Here is a 17136-nt window from a genome sequence, read left to right as displayed (position 1 = left end):
GTAACTGGAGAATTTGACATGGTGCTGACTTGCTGCTGTTCTGAGAAGGGGACCTTGCAAAGCTTGACAAGTTTTTTATTTATTTATCGATCCAATCTGTCTACAGATAGGCGCCTGAACAAATGGATACAAATTGACCTTGTGGATCCGATGATACCATGCCTGGGAGACTTTCAGAAGAATAAGAAGAAGAAGGCGGATTCAATTCTTCAAGTCAAAGTCAAGGGCTACTGGCAGTTTCCTATCAATAATGATCCTTTGGATCTATAATCATTGGAAGAGGTCTACATCTTTGGTGGAATGGAATGGAATCCCCTACCCTATGTCTGCAAAAGAAGAGTTGTAGGAAGTAGCAAGGAATCCCACATGAACCATAAGCTAGAATACTGGTACCAAGAGATGTTACTTTCATGATGGATTTCCAACATGGAAATCCGAAAATCTAAATTTAATACCAGCAAAAAGAAGAGATTGATTGATGCCTGAAAAAAAAAGGACAAGTAAACAGGGCATTTACTACTTCAGGATGCTGCTAACGCGACACTACGATCAGAAACCCTTCGACGAAACTATGATGACACCAAGTTTGGATTGTTTCAAATTTGCTTTTTGCACCACTGCGGAGACCACATCAATCACCGCCACCATCGTCAACCTTGAGCTTCTTCCTCTGTCCGTCATCACCTTCAGCCACCTCCTCCTCTTGGCCACATCAGATCTGCAGCTAACGATCCGAATGATCTTTGAAAAAGATCGGCCAACAGACACGTAGCACGCCTCATCAAACAATATATGTTTATATTTTGTCTTCTGTATGACCTTAACATTGATTTTAAGCAATACGACCACCCGGGTGAATCTACTTCTGAATGTATGTGTGTTTGATCAAAGATTTTTAGTTGCATACGATGTCGAATTATAACTTTATTATAAACACATTTAATTCAAAGTGGAATGGATATATAAGTTGTTATTTTGTGACAACGCAGGTCGATGCAATTCTAACTAAATTTGAAAACACATTAGTTTGGTTTCCCATTACAACACACGGGAATATGTGCCAGTAAACTAAAATGACAGAAGCTGAAAAGAACTGAATAACTTATATTCATGGGTTATTTTCAGAGCAATTTATCTGAGGCTTACTTCCACAACAACTTATTTCCAGAGATCTACTCAAAAGAACTAGCCTTTAGCACATTAGTCTTTTTTTCCGGGCAAACATCCAATTTATTCATCTTCAATCATGACAGTACAACGAACACCAAAAATAATAAAAATTTATACCTAATAATCAAGGATAGAGGCTTTCATAGTTCTCCATACGTCACATCTTTATATCCGTTGATTGTGTGTTAAACATAAAGATTGACGGCAGAGATTTAAAAGTAGATCTACCAAGCTTAGCTGCCCTAAACGTACGAACGACCCTATTCCATACAAACACCACCAGCTGGTTAAAACCCACCCAGCAAACCCGAACAGGGGTCAGCAAATCACTTTCCTACTGGGCCTTAGGCCACCGTATAGGAAGAAGGACTAATTAGCATTCGGTGGACTAATTAAACTCTTTTAAGAAAGGACTACACTTGAAAAAGAGATAAGGAAGGAAAAGGACTCCACGCAAACGTGACAAAGAGATAAGGCAGGGAAGGAGAATTGCACATCAATCATGTATGGGCTCCTACGACTTTTGCATGCGTAGGCATGCCTTAGGTCATCCATTGTGTACGCCACGTCCGACAGCGTGATGAGAAGTAGCCGCGACTGGACGACGGAGACAAGAAGTGCAAGGTCGAGGAAGAGGCACTGGAGAGGACGGTGACGCACTGGCGATGAGGCGCTGCAGGTTAGGATGGCGGGTGCCTCATCCGGTAGCGTGACGAGGTCAAGTAGCCGCGGCTGCGCGATGCAGACGAGAAGAGCAGGGTCGAGGAAGAGGTACTGGAGGAGCACGGTGACGCGATGCAGGTCACCATGGTGGACGCGACGTCCGGCAGCGTGATGAGGTGAACTAGCCACGGCAGCTGAGCGACGGAGACGAAAAGAGCAGGGTCGAGTCGGTCGACGAAGAGGCATTGGAGGAGCGCGGTGAGTCTGATGAGCTGGCGATGCAGGTCACCATGGCGGACGCCACTTCCAGCATGATGAGGTCAAGTAGCCGCGGCTGGGCGACGGAGACGAGAAGAGCAGGGTCTAAGGAAGAGGTACTGGAGGAGCACGTTGACGCGCTGGCGATGAGGCTGCAGGTCACCATGACAGACGCTGCGTCCGACGATCAGGTTAGTGCAGTGGCAGACTGCATGATAGCGGCGGACCTGCCATTGCGTTTCCCAGAGCTTCTGTGCGGACGCTGTCATGAGGGTCGTCTCCCCGGCCAGCACACAAAGGTCACGTCCATGGTTTGACATATATAATCAGCAAAGCATGAATGTGGCAGAAAGTTCAGACTTCATGCATGATGTGCCTCAAGTTTTTGTTGTTGGTATCATGCAATGTAGATGAGACCATGATCCTTCCATTATCTTAAACATATAGGCATGCCTAAGTTCTATGGAGATTATATTAAAATGTAGTATGTGATAGTTCATAGAAGAATTCTAATCAGACCAACGCAGAACACACGACCCATGATGTTATTTTTAGTCAAAGTAGAAATTTCTTATTGTTATATACGCGACACGTTCGAACAAAATAATTTATGTATGGACACTGTTAATTTTTATTTTTATTTTGCATTCAACCATGTGTATAAAACTATCATGTCACTTCATTGATTGCAATTTTTTGTTGCACTAGTAGAAAACGGAGCTTTAAAACCGGTTCGTAAGGGCCTTTAGTGCCGGTTCCATAACCGGCACTAAAGGGTGGGCACTAAAGCCCCCCCCCCCTTAGTACCGGTTCGGCACGAACCGCCGCTAAAGTGCCACCACGTGGCGTGAGCTCGTGCCCTGGTACGGGGATCTTTAGTACCGGTTGGTGTTACCAACCGGTACTAAAGGTTATTTTTGATTTTTTTTTGAAATTTTTTTAATTTTTAATTTTTCTGAATTATTTGATGATTTGGTCTCTAATCACCTCTCTTAACTGCTCAAGTGTGGATCACTCATTCCAAATCGCCTAACTTCCCGGCCGGTCACCCATCCTCTCACTCCCCCAGTCTGAGCACGCTTAACTTGGGAGTTCTATTCCCCCTACATTCCAAGTCTGCACTTGTTGTTTTCCTGACAAATGTAAGCTGTCAATCCTATTAACCCTCAGCAGTTTAGCTTGAGCACTAGGTCACACGTTTCACCGTTTGAGTTTGAAACTATTGTTCTAAAAAACAGTAATTATTTAGTAACACTAATATTTCTTGAATAAGTTTGACCATAGTTTGACCACAGTTTGACCATAGTTTGACCAGATTTGACCAAAATTCAAAAAAATTGAAATAATTATTTAGTAACACTAATATTCTTGAATAATTATGTAGTAACATTAATACTTCTTGAATAAGTAGTTTGACCAGATTTAACCAAATTTTTAAAAAAACTGAAATTTGACCATATCTTTTTTCCTTTTGGAATTTGAGGATTCTAAAAAATTGCAAACAGGGCGTAGGATGCGGATATAGCAATCTAGGACTGGTAAACAGCTCCATAACCATCGGATGCGGATTTTCGTGCTGAATTTTTTGATATATTATACGTTTTTTTCCGACATCGTATGCAAAAGTTATAGCCGTTTTACATTTTCCCTACACTTTTTGCAAAACATGTCTAAATTTAAGTTTTCAAATTTTCCTAACTAGTAGATGTAGTAATATAACTACCTCTCAAGGATTTTATTTTTTGAAGTTTTTATCATTTTTTTTTGATTTTTCAAAAACAAAAATGGCGATACGGGGGGGGGGGGGGGGTAGAGTTTGAAAATTGCCCTATAATGCCGGTTTGTGTCTTCAACCGGGACTATAGGTTAAGACTCTTTAGTGCCGGTTGGTGACACAAACCGGTACTATAGGTTAGACCTTTAGTACCGGTTTGTGTCACAAACCGTCACTAAAGGGGCTCGTGGGGCCCTGGCCTGACGCCAGCCTGCCACCACCCCTTTAGTACCGGTTCGTGGCACGAACCGGTACTAAAGGTTCATTACGAACCGGCACTAATGCATAATCATTCGAACCGGCACTAATATGACCATTAGTGCCGGCTCAAATACAAACCGGGGCTAAAGGGGTGAACATTTGACCCTTTTTCTACTAGTGTTGATAGCTTACCAAGCTGACCACTTGATAACTATCATGTTACTTCATGCCACAAATAGACCATAGTGTTAAAATGCATGTAGGATCTCCGAAGCAATTCAATGAGAACTCTCTTAGCATAAAACTTGAGGTACAATGCATTGGGATGTTGTCTCTAACATTTATTACTCTCTTCGATCCAAAATAAGTGTAATCGAAGGAAGTATTATTTTATAGCGTGATAAGAAAAAATGCATTGGGAGTGCATGATGTATGTAAGGATAGTGACATGGCGACATATTTGAAACCCGTTGCAATGCACGGGCAATTTTTCTAGTTACATATAAATCCATAGACCGCCTAGAGACGACTACAAGCACTGAAACGAGTGAAGGCGCGCCGTCGTCATCGCCCCTCCCTCACCGGAGCCGAACAAAACTTGTTGTAATAGATAGTAAGGAAGTCATCATGCCAAGGCCCCATAGGACCGGCACCCGAATAGCAACCGGCGCCAATGAAGAGTAGCGTGGATCAGAATGACCCAACCTAAAAAACGCATGAACATAGACGAACGATAAACAGATCCGAGCAAATCCACCAAGGACAGATCCGCCGGAGACACACATCCACACGCCCACCGACGATGCTAGACGCACCATCGGAACGGGGACTAGACGGGGAAAAACTTATTCCATCTTCAGATAGCCGTCGTCGTCTTGTCTTCATGAGTAGGACACAAACCCTAACAAATCTCGAAGACACGTCTAAAAACGGAGCCCTCCCACCGGCAAGGGCCGAGATCCGTCGTGCCCATAACCCTAAGGCCACCAAAGACGAGGTGGATCGGCGCCGGTGGGAGGCACAAGAACCCTAATTGGGGAGGAGGCGGCTGCGTGAGGAGTCACGTACCTGGACTTGGCGCTGTTAGCACGTTAGTTTTTGCCGTCTAAAACATGAAAACCAAGTACACGATGGACGGACCCTGGCCGGGCGCCTTTTAGGTCTGTGCTTGGCAACTATGGCACTCGGATGCTACCAATAGAAAAGAAAAACCCTAGCACTCCGGATATAACGGCTGATGGATCGGCGGAATCATAACAGCCAATTCGAACTCGCATCGGCGATCAAGGGTGACATGAGGACATCCGCGGACGTCTTGGCGGCCATCCTGCTGTGGCTCCCTCCCAGCTCCCGGCGGCTGGCCCGCCTGGTCTGCCGGCGATGGCGCGACGTTGTAGACACGCGCACGACGGAGATGCAGAGCCGCGCCAAGCCTCTCGTAGTTACGGACGCGGGCTCCGCGCACGTCGTGGACGATCTATCAACAGGGAGCCATAGAGTTCTGTGGAATGGCATCCCTAGGGATCTCCCCCACGAACGCAGGAACGTCATCGTCGGCACCTGCAATGGCCTGATCTGCCTGTGCGACAACCGGAAGGTCGACGGCGCCATCACTGTGATTAACCCGGTCACCGGCGAAAAGCTGTCTCTCCCGCCGCTGCTGGCTGGCACGAGGCGTATGGCTTCGGGTACCACCCAACGACTGGACGGCACAAGGTCGTGCATGTGGCGGCCTACGATAGGAAGGGAAACTCTCATCAAGTGAAGGTGTTCACTTTGGGGGAGTCGTCATGGAGGGACGTTGCCACGGGCTCTGTCCCGAGATGCCAATACAGTGCAGGCATTGTCGGCGTCAACGGCACCATGTATTGGGCTGCGAAGCGCGGAAGGAAGCTCATGGCACTGGACCTCGACCATGAAAGTCTCTCTTTCATCAAGTCGCTACCTGATGTGCCGCCTGGAAGCTGGAACCTGACGGAGGTGCGGGGGAGGTTGGGGGTGGTGTTTTACTCGTTTCCTCATCAGTGTGAGGTATGTACGTGTTTAGAGGATTTTACACATAGGATCCGTCTACATCTAGGTCCACACCTTTGTTCACTTAAGTCTCAGTTTGTTCACAAACAGTAAAATTTTAGTTCAGCGAGAAGCGCAATTTTCCATCTAGTTACACTTTTCTTTAAAAGGGTGTGTAGGTTCGATGTACTACTATTTACTTTTTTTTGGAAAAAAGAAGGTTATCCCTTGGCCTCTATATCTGAACGATGCATGCAGTTACTAGTTCCATCCCAAATTATAAGACGTCTTTTAGGCTATTTTGGCCTACCAAAACATCTTGTAATTTGGGACAGAGGAAGTAATATTTATAATACCAAATTAAAAATCACACTTCTCTATATTGATCAAGACTTGAGAAAAATCTCAATCGACTTGAATCAAATTAGCAAAATCGATACACTTATTCACCTGTGTAATTGTTTTTCCGACAGATATAACACATGACATTGCTCTTAATTTCTGCACAATATATAGCCACATGAAAGTATTGCATCTTTAAATCAGTTTGAGTTACATCTGCAGGTTTGGGTTCTAGAGGGTGCAGCGACAGTGAGAGAACACACATGGAGCCGTTGGTACATCGTGAGAAGGGACATCTCATCGCCGAGGACCTGGCAGCTCACAAGGCCACACTTTGCTCACAGGGAGTACCTCCTCACAGAGGAATTGTATGATGGTTGCGGAGGGCCACGTAATGTCGTGTATAAACACAAGCCCAACAGCGATAGCGGCATGGTGGAGATCAGTGAGACGAGTCCGGGAACAAGAGTCCTCACTATAAAAGCTGCCTTGCCCAACCATTGTCAGACGTTTGCCTATGTGGAGACCACGGAGCCGCTAAGTGTTTACAAGTGTTGTTCTTAAAAGGTAGCACAATCAGTATCGTTCCACATACGGTTTTTGTCACTTCAAAATGCTAAGATTTTTTATAATACACTCAAATCAATATATGTGTCGCCCATTTTTGAGGATTCTTATCGTCAACTAATTTGATTGAGTCAGACATGACCAAATATCCTAGATTGATAAGTGTTGTTGTCTTTCAGGTTGTAACTATGTTCATGCAAGCAGCCACGCCCTTTGCCCCGCCCAGTCAATTGCGGTCTTGTGTAGACCTGTTTTTTCCTGCTTTGTAAACTTTCCATCTTTGAGATCTATATTCTTTGTAACTTTTCATTTTCGACACTTTTAGAAATTTGGTTTTGACCTTCAAAAATAAAAAATCTTGAACCAGTTTTCAGGACTTAGTTTTGTTGAATGGTTTACACTTTTGAAAACTTAACATTCAGAATTCACACTTCCAAAAATTTGAAAGTATCATTTGAACTCCTAAAATTTTAGAACTTTCACTAGAAAAAAACGGCCACGTGTGCATGAGCCCCACCAGGAGGAAGAGGAGAGATGAGAGAGAAGGGGAAAACATGTGTGGCCCCCACATTTGACAACCAGTATTGTCAACATTGTCACAAAAAGAACAAGTAGGGTTATCCAAGAAACTAATTAATGGAGTGCTTTTTTACGTGATTAGCGAGGTACATATTTTTGTGTGTAGCGCCTGCTTCGAAGTGAAGAGAAGAACTTTATCGGTCGATCGGTCGAGGATTTGCGGGAGATGAGAAGCGCACTTGAACAGAAGCAGATCGATCTAGGGTTCTACCTCTGGAGAAGTTGCGCTGAGAATGGGCGCGCTCCACCAAAAACAGGCCACGTTCTCTCATCAAAAGAAAGAAAGAAACAGGCCACGTTTTTTGTTCTGTTTTTTAGGGGGGAAACAGGCCACGTTTTGTTGAGCGATGCGCTGGGTCTCGCAAATGGGCTGGCCCATTCGCTCTGGCTCACTGCGTGTTACTGGGTTTTTTTTATTATTAGGTTTTTCTCAAAAAAATAGTAGGTTCTCCTGAAAAATAAATGTTTATTGGCATCTCCTCTTCTTCAGTAAGGAAAAGTCTATGTTTCACTCCTCGCCACCAAAATCAGAAAATGTAGCTGCCGGCGGTGCCTGATGTTTTATTTCACTTTAGCAGCTGAACCTCGTAACTTACTCATGCGTGCGCGCGTGTTCAAAAAATTTCCACTAAGCAATCTTTACTGCTGGTTCAACATGGGAAGAAAACCACAATCTTTACTCATTTGTAGTTCCCCTCGATAATAAAATGTAAGGCATTTTTTAAGCCATATGCAAAACCAAAAAAACCCTTGCATTTTGGTACAGAGGTGCTTACCGACATGGCAGAACAGCTAAAGACAGATCGGAATAAGAACCGGCGTCATGCTGCCTATTTTGCAGCCACAGCGAAATAGAGAACAACTGCGCCGCAAAGGGACGTCAAAGACAACATCTAGACCACAAACTAGCCAAATTTGCAAAAGCCGGCATGCAATCGGTTGCAAGACGCAAAATACCATCGCTAGCTCGTTTGTTTCTTCTACTTTACACGACAATCTCTAGGGCAACAACATCTAAGAGCTTGCAAATTAAGAGGCTGAGTTGGTTTTGGAAACCAGAGCAGACAGATACATGGTTATCTGCTCCCAGTCTGATACATCCCATCCATCATGAGATAAATCTTGCACCCAACAGATAGCACAGCCACCGACTTGGCCGCAATCAGTCGGTCTTCATTGCCTCCGCATGATAGGATTCCAGGTCTTTGTCCAGGTCATCTGCGCTTTTCTCTGCCCCCTTCCTACCCCGACCGCGGACCCGGCCCCGGAACTGACCGCGGCCCCTGCCTCGGCCCTGGAACTGAGCCTGTGACGGAGCATAGCCCCTGCCTCCGCCTCGTCCCGCTTGGAAAGCACCACGTCCAGCTTGGAATGCACCACGATTCAACCTGGTGGTAGGATTACTGGAACGGCAGATTGAGAGTGAGAAAATTTAAAAAGATTAAAACCAAACACAACAATTCCTGTCTGTTTTGAGGGCATCAACTCAAAGAAACAACATGACTAAAATAGATACATACATCTGAAATAGCAATTTGTCCAATGGCACGGGCAACATGGCTGCTTCATGCTATAAATTTAGTAACATGCATGATCTGAACCTTTTGTGTCATGTTTTTTTTCTTGAAAGAAAGAAAATGCTCACTAATCACAGTTGATCACGCAAGTTGAGAGCAGAATGTGTCAAAAGAAATTTATTCATAGGTCCTAGTATTGCTGGTAATAAACAGCTAACAATACAAACAACGACACAAGGATAAACTACACGAGCCAAATAATTGCTAGTAACAAACTGAATTGCCACATTAAAAGTCATCAAAATCATTAGAAGCTTTACCTCAAAGGCCTAGTGCTGGAACCACCACCACGCCGACCCGTTTCAGGCCTGAAATGTAACATTTGTTCAGATACAACAAAATAGTGTGGATATATGACCACATACACACACCAAAAATACTGCTAACTAAAAAAATATGTAAAAACATAGTTAACAACCGTTTGTAATGCAGGAGTTTAACAGGAAACAGTTCAAGTCCGATAGGATTCAATAAAAAATCTCATATTCCAAACAGGCTCTTACAACTTGGATCTGCTTACTGGCAAATGATTTGCACTTGTGGTAATCGAACTTCAGTAAATTTGACAACTACATGACTAAAATGCAGAAGTTGCTGATCAGACAAATAGAAGATGGCAGATTAGCATGAAATTGGTTGACAAACAAAAAAAGGAGAGGGTGGTTTCCACTGTGGGCAAGCAATTAGTGTTAAAAACATTGGACAAAGAAACAATGCATTGGCATAGGCTGAGGCTGAGGCAGAGCGGTGATCCAGCTGATGTTTTAAGTTACATACTAGAAGAGAAAACCAGCAAAGTTCAGGCAACATAAGAACATCACTGAACTCGTCAAAGCAAAATATCCAACACGCCCATCGAACACACTTCTGGTGGCAGATGTATAGAACATTGAAAAAAAATCATGAATGGTGAATTAGGCAAATTTGAAATTTTCACTCACGTCATAACAACCGTTCTCGTAGCTCTACCATTAGATGCCCCGACAACATTTATACGAGGTGTCATAGACAAACCCAGGTCACTTCCAATGACCTCAATCTTCATAGATTTTCCATCAAGCAGAACATTATTATAACGTTTCAATGCAGCAATTGCATCACTCCTCCTTGTAAATACCACCTCCGCTGTGCCCTTCAAAAAATAAAAATAAAAATAAAATAGTGAGTACAAAATGTTTCTAGATAAATAATAAATACAAACAAGTATTCAAGTAAACTTAATCTAAAACTATAAACTTATTGTCTTCACTAGCTAAAAAGATAAGGTATAGGCATGCATTCAACCATCTTTTGCACCCAAGGTAAAAATACGAGAAGAAACTAACTAAATACTAGACCTATATTTCCTCTTCTACGTTAAGTCTCCCTCGTTAAAAGACGCACACCAATACAAGTGATGTCCAATAACAACAGCTACAAAGTAGGCTTTTAACTAAAAAAATAGAATAAGGATATGCAAACAAGAACTAATCCCAGCGGGGCGTTTACCTCGCCAACACTTAGATCCAGCTCTACCCAAATTTCTTTGGTTCACCCCAACATTACCCACTTGTTTGACTTGCCCTTTCCTTATCCAAATGATACCAAATGCAAGATAATAGATTTTCTAACAAGTTGTCATCGCTAACATATAATTAAGCTGTGAATATATATTCATCTAGAGCAAACAGAAACTGCTGAAGGGACAACGCAAAAAGGTTTCAATATCCTCTGAAAGCAACTCAACATATATGTATCATTTTTACTCTCCATATAGTATTAAAATGGTGAACTTTTCATTCAAGGTGAAGTAAAAAAAAAAATAAGTCACTTTGAGTTTTCATATAGAACATATGATGCATAGAAATTTCTTTAAAAGTAGGCTAAATATGCTCAAGACTTCAAGCTGAAATGCCAAAAGAGTTACGAACATTTTGGCGACCATAACCATCAAAGTGAACAGCAAAGCGTTTCAAATGACCAACTTCTGAAAACAGCTCCTGAAAGGCAAATTAAAAATAGGTTAGTGTAATAGTTAATATATAGCAATCTAGGACTGGTAAATTCAGGCTGTCTACTTGCTTCACCAACCTTTATATCCTCATTGGAAACACGATAGTCCAAGTTTGAAATGTACAATTTTGTACCAGTTTCGATTCCACTAGCCGCCATACTATCACTAAATAGATCAGGTCTCCAGGTCATGTCTTTGGTTCTGCTAAAAGACTGAAAAATGCCAAATGACCAGCATGTGAGGAAACATGTCTGTCATAGAAGAAGGCCACCTCAAACTTTTGAGATGATCATGATAACTATTAGGAACCACTTGGAATATGCATCAACCATTGTGTAGCAACAAGCTACCGAAGAACAGCCAAGCTATGAAATACTGCATAAAGCTAATGATTGAGAGGAAAAGAGTTCCAACAATATCACATATTTCGAAAGCCAAATATATAAATCGCTTAAGCTCTTCCTCAGGAGACAGCCCAGAAGCACACCACTGGAGTACAGTCCAGAACTGTCTGAGGAGCAGCACATTGCAGTTCCAATAACCATTAGTGTCTCATGTACCATACACATCGAATCATGGAACTCCATAAAGTTTCAAACATAGCAACAAGATCAGCAGAGACTCTTGCTTCAGTGCCACATTAACCAGACACATAAAATTGCAAGGATTGCATGAATTTTCTTTTTCATGTATTTCCCCCTTCATGTGTTTGATGAACAGGTGGTATCCTTCAAAGTATCCGTTAGATGTATTCATCACAGTTACTTCTGTCACCCATAAATGAAAGCTTGGCGGTGCTCTACCCAACAAAGTATTCATCAGAATACCAAAGTTAATTCTGCCCCTCTACATGATCAATGAGATGCTCTAGCCAACAAAGGCCCCATTAACAGTAAACAACACTGTTACTACTGCTCCTCCATATAAAGATCTCAGGGATGCTCTCCACTCTCATCATTCAGTTTTCTACTTTATTCAGGAATCTGACCATGAACAAAAATGAAGTGACAGGTTTGGCCTTGCCTTAGCAATAATGCGTGCAGATGGTCGAGCGTTAATCCCAAGTGGTCCTCGAGGAGGAAACCCTGATCTCCCACGCATGGCATATCCACCTCGTCCTCCTCCTTGAAAACGCTCACTACCCCTATCTCCACCTCTTCTTGCATAAAATGACATCCTGAGTTGTTTCAGTCTACAGCAGATAAGACAAGTCTTGAACAATACAATGACAATCTGCAAAACAGATAATAGCTTCAAGAGTTAGAGATGAACATTGCTCTATAATCCAAACCCATAAGAAACTAAACAAGCATGTAAGTTGTAACAGAAGATGAATTTACAATGCTGCCAACTGTAAGGGGGGAAATGCAGATAACATGCCTGCTCCATTAAAATACATCCATATGTATACATAAATAACAAAAGTAAAACTTATCAAGCAGCAAATGCAAATAAAAAAAGGACAACAAGCAGAAAATGCAAATAAGAGAAGGCAAACAAGTAGCAAATGCAGTTATTAAAACAAGAATAAAGAAAGCGTTGGGCGTTAATTTTGCATTTTGCCACCGCCTAGTGCTTATATCGCCTAAGTGCACGCCTACACGATTAAGCGCTAGGCATTTTGTTGTCCCCAAGCACCTAGGCACACTTAAGCGCACGCCTAGGAGCATTTTTTTATACTGATAAAAAAAAGAACGACCTGCATCAAAAGGATTATACTAATCATAATAAATACTTCGGTAGAAAGATCCAATCCAAAGAAATCTCCAGAGTTTGGTGCCAATCATAAACAAATGATAGCCAACCTGGCACTATCAAGACAATGCACTAATGAATTATTCATGCATCTTAGTATCTGTACTAATAATACTATTCCAATGTTTACAGAGGAAAACATTTGTTTACAGAGGGAGTATACTATTTACAACTTACTACAACATTAAATCTGGTAGGATTTCTAAAGCTATCACAGATTTCTGTAGGCAGGGTTAGATCACACTGTGCATAAGCAATGCTTGGAAAGAACTTGTGAGCCAGATAATTCCCCGGTCAGGACACACTATTTGGGAATCACCATTTTTGAGTATCCAGGAAAAACGAATTCAAACCACCAACAGCGTGTCCGAACTGACAAGAACCAGGAGGTTGTACACAAATGTCTTACTGTAGATCCTAACCCTGACTCCAGGGTTCCGGTGTCAGCGTCAGTGTGCGTGGGTTTGTAACCGATCTGAATTATCAATGAAGAAATAAGTTATCAGTGTCCTCCTCTCTGTCATCTTCCTCCCAAATCTTCTCTCTTCTGACCCCTGCTGTTCTTCGCCAGATCCGCTACACCAAACCCAATCAAATCATAGGCTAGGCCATGACATACATCAATCCCCTCCTATCTGCATCTAGAATTTAACCCACGAGCGCACAGGCATAAGCGGATGCTGCGGCTCAGTGGCAAGCTACTGCACAACCCAGCAAGCCACGAATTGCAACCTAAATCCGCCGCACTCCCTCGCCCAGCAATGTTCGAACTGTCAATCCCAGCGGACACTGCCCGACCAAAGCGGATCGAACAAGGAAACAACACGAGCACCGGGTGAGTCGAGCTAGGGGGCTGGGGTTTCGCTCGAATCAAAACCCTAGCTAGACCCTCGTCCAGTGGCGGCGGACGGAAGAAAATTAGAGGTTGCGCGGACGGGTATGGCCTGTACGCACCTGTGCTGCCGCCGACGCTTCTGCCGCACCGGTGCTGCTGCCGCCGTCGCCGTCAACCGTCGCCGCTGCTGCCTGGCGGCGCTGGCTGTCTCTTGGGGAGTCGGGAGGAATTGGTCTCTCTGTTCGCTCGTCAGCTCCAGGCTGAAGCTAGCGTTGGTCCAGTCCAGCCAAGGTCAGCTCACGGCCCAAATAATATCGGCCTACCGGGCCCTTCCTGCCACGGTGCAACCCATTTTCCGGGGATGGTTTCTCCGAAATCACTATTATTAAGGGTACCGTGTTTCTCAAAAAAAAACTACGTATTATTAAGGGTACCTCTGGTAAAGGTCACTCACACCTTGTATAGCATTTTTTTTCTAAATGCGGTACAATTAAGTCACTCATATACATGAGCATACACTCACCCCTATGAACGCATGCACACACACTTCTCTAGCGTTGACAAATGACACATCATAGGTGAGACACTTATTGCCTTCTCTTAAACGGCATGTCCGAATCACAAATTGTTGTCATCATTGTGTTTTGGCGTTTAGATCTTTGAAACTAAATCCCATATTAATAAATTTGGATGATTTTTTCCGAAATAGAAGCAAAAAATGGAACCCAGAAAAGCACAAAAACAGGGGGAAACAAAATTGAATAGAAACTAAAACAAGAAACCAGAAGCACAACCATGCTCCACACGGAAACAAATTTTGTGTTTCTTTTTACTTTTCTGAAAACACAATTATGCTTCACTGTGAAGCACAACTGTGCTTTTCACTTTCGAGAAGCACAATTTTCTGAGCACAGCTATGCTTTTTTTCACTTTTCGGGAAGTACATGTGAGCTTTGTCGTGTAGCATAGCTATGCTATGCTTTTCACTTTTCAAGAAGTATAGTTTGAAGCACAACTGTCCGCTACAGGAAGCCCTAGAGGGTACCCGTTGATTAGTTGCCTCGGATTTCTTTCTTGGTAGTTTTTGATGTACTGGACTAGATTCTTTTCCTCCTTCGAGAGGTATTCATCAAGGAAATCAGAGAAGTTCTAAACTTGTATTCCAATGCCTCGGATCAAAGAGTAAATTTGGAGAAATTTTCTGTATTCTTTAGCAAGGGTTGTCCCAATGACTTGAAGGCTGAAGTGAAGCAAGTTTTAGAGGTACAATCAGTAGCACTTATTGAATAAAAAATACCTCAATATGCCTACAGAGGTGTGAAGATCGAAGAATGGTGTATTCAGGTATGTGAAGGATCGATTGTGGAAAAGAATAAAAGGGTGATTGAACAATTATTTTTTGTGCCTGGAAAGGGGGGTTCTTACAAAAATCAGTAGCACAAGCTTTGCCCACATAAGCTATGGGGTGCTTCAAACTTCCTAGGGGGCTTGTGTGAACACACTGACTCCGAGTTGAGAAAGTTTTGGTGGGGAACCAAGGAAGGTAAAAGGAAAACAACTTGGATTTCACGGAAAGGACATGTGTGAACCAAAGTATTTGGGAGGAATGTGGTTTAGGAAAATTGAGTTGTTTAACTTGGCGTTATTGGCAAACAAGGATGGAGAATTCTTCAGGAAATCAAATTATCGAAAAGCTCGGATCCTTAAGGTTGCATATTTTTCCAATACGGATTTCTTCAATCCATAATTGGGGCTGCGACCGTCATAGATTTGGAGATCAATCCTAGAGGGAAGAGATATCTTGAAACAAGGACTAATAAAGGAGAATTGGGGGGGAGAGAAACCACTCACATCTAGAACGACAATTTGTTACTAAGGAATGACATGATGAGGCCTTTTGCACTAGTAAAAGAGGATTGCCCAACTAGGGTATGTGAATTAACTCACCAAGCATCTAGGGCATGGAATATGGAGATGTTGCAGTACCATCTTCTCCTTGTTGATGTGGAGGTAGAACGTCAAATTCCACTACCGTTGACCAACATGGAGGACTGCTGGGCGTGGACAGTGGAGAATTTTGGGACCTTTTTGGTATGCAGTGCATACCATCATACGCATAACAAAAGAGAAGCTTGGCTTGATGGCAGCTCTTGAAGTTCTAGTATGAAGAAGGAGGAGATAGCTTGGACAAAACTTGGAGACATAAGATCCCGGGCAAGACAAAGGTCGCGTGGAGGCCGGCAAGGCAAAGTCTGTCTACAGTCGATGTTTTGTACCACAGAAATATGTCTACCGAAAATAAGTGTATGTTCTGTGAAGAGAGGATTCTTGGAGGCATTCTTTGTACCACAGAAAAATGTCTACCAAAAATGATGTGATAACAAGATGCCAACTAGGTTCTTCAGATAACTGTAATGCATTGACAAGTGAAAAGGATATCAATACTAGAGAAACTAATGTAGTACAGATCAAAGTTGGTGTGTGATAATCTATGTAGGTTTTTTTAGAACTTGTCAACACTAAACAGATGTATCTAAGTTAGTCTAATAATATATTCAAGTAAGAAAGAGACCTCTGAACAGAAAACAAGTTATCTCGAAAGGAAGATGATGTTGTAGGTGTGCATGATTAATCTTCTTTGATAGCTTATGAACATAAGCTAAAGGTATGCACTATTTGTCTTTATGAAATTTTATTATACTTGCATTATATGTTTTTATTTGAACTTTTGCAGTTTAATCTACAATAATCATTTATTTTGTATTTTGAATGTCTCTGCAATGCATTAGATGGCTGGCATATGAACCTATACAAGAGGGATTAGCATGCTCATGTAAATTGACACATTGTACTCATATGTCATCATTAGAATCAAAAAGTGCCAACTGATAATGGAAGAACTCCTCTTATTGCATAATAAAGTAAGGAAACCATTTGATACAACCACACCGAGCAAGCGCCCAGCCTCTGCATAACAAGATGCACACAGACAACACATCTAGACAAAAGAAAAATAAACCATTTTACTGGAAAAGGGGGGGAAACTAAGATGGAGGAAGTATTATCTGAAACTACACCGCCACCCATGGTTGAAGAAAACCTCTATGCCCGTAAGCTTCAGCCAAGTAGACACCATGGAAAATAGGTCTCTATCACCCGGTATCTTCAAAATAGACCAAGTATGGAGCCGGTATGTACATGCGTGAATAACTAGCACGAGAGTTGAAACACATTTTTTAATTAAAAACCACATCATTCCTAGAATGCCACAGAGTCCAACACGAGGCTCCCCCCCCCCAACAAATATGTGAATGGAACTTTTTGTCAATACCCCTCAACTAGTTGACAATCATATTATGTGCGCTATTGGATGGCTAGATGTTTGAAGCTATATGGCCTATGGACCATA

General features: G+C 42.6%; 1 protein-coding gene across 2 annotated transcripts; it reads right to left on the bottom strand.

Annotated features, from left to right (window-relative positions):
* Nucleotides 1-8373: 8373 nt before the first annotated feature.
* On the bottom strand, nucleotides 8374-14004 carry LOC125535315 (THO complex subunit 4D-like). Of its 2 annotated transcripts, XM_048698369.1 has the most exons (7): nucleotides 13847-14003; nucleotides 12161-12370; nucleotides 11215-11349; nucleotides 11055-11123; nucleotides 10086-10276; nucleotides 9405-9452; nucleotides 8374-8970 (listed from the first exon to the last, which is right to left on the bottom strand). In XM_048698369.1, exons 2-7 carry the CDS (start codon nucleotides 12311-12313, stop codon nucleotides 8730-8732), a joined length of 837 nt encoding a protein of 278 aa, XP_048554326.1. In that variant the 5' UTR covers nucleotides 12314-12370; nucleotides 13847-14003; the 3' UTR covers nucleotides 8374-8729. The 2 variants fall into 2 exon arrangements, with proteins under 2 accessions (XP_048554326.1, XP_048554327.1); XM_048698370.1 differs by lacking the exon at nucleotides 11215-11349 and having other exon boundaries at nucleotides 13847-14004.
* Nucleotides 14005-17136: the final 3132 nt, after the last annotated feature.

This window comes from Triticum urartu, chromosome 2, assembly GCF_003073215.2.
Source record: "Triticum urartu cultivar G1812 chromosome 2, Tu2.1, whole genome shotgun sequence".
NCBI lineage: Eukaryota > Viridiplantae > Streptophyta > Magnoliopsida > Poales > Poaceae > Triticum > Triticum urartu.
Note: the sequence above shows the minus strand (reverse complement) of the source record. Positions and strands in the feature narration are given on the sequence as shown.

Coding starts and splice junctions, on each gene's coding strand:
- LOC125535315 (XM_048698369.1), bottom strand. CDS start 12,313: ATGTCATTTTATGCAAGAAGAGGTGGAGATAGGGGTAGTGAGCGTTTT. Junction 11,124..11,214: donor TTTCCAATGAGGATATAAAG/GTTGGTGAAGCA, acceptor TTTGCCTTTCAG/GAGCTGTTTTCAGAAGTTGG. Junction 10,277..11,054: donor ATGGTTATGGTCGCCAAAAT/GTTCGTAACTCT, acceptor TATTTTTTGAAG/GGCACAGCGGAGGTGGTATT.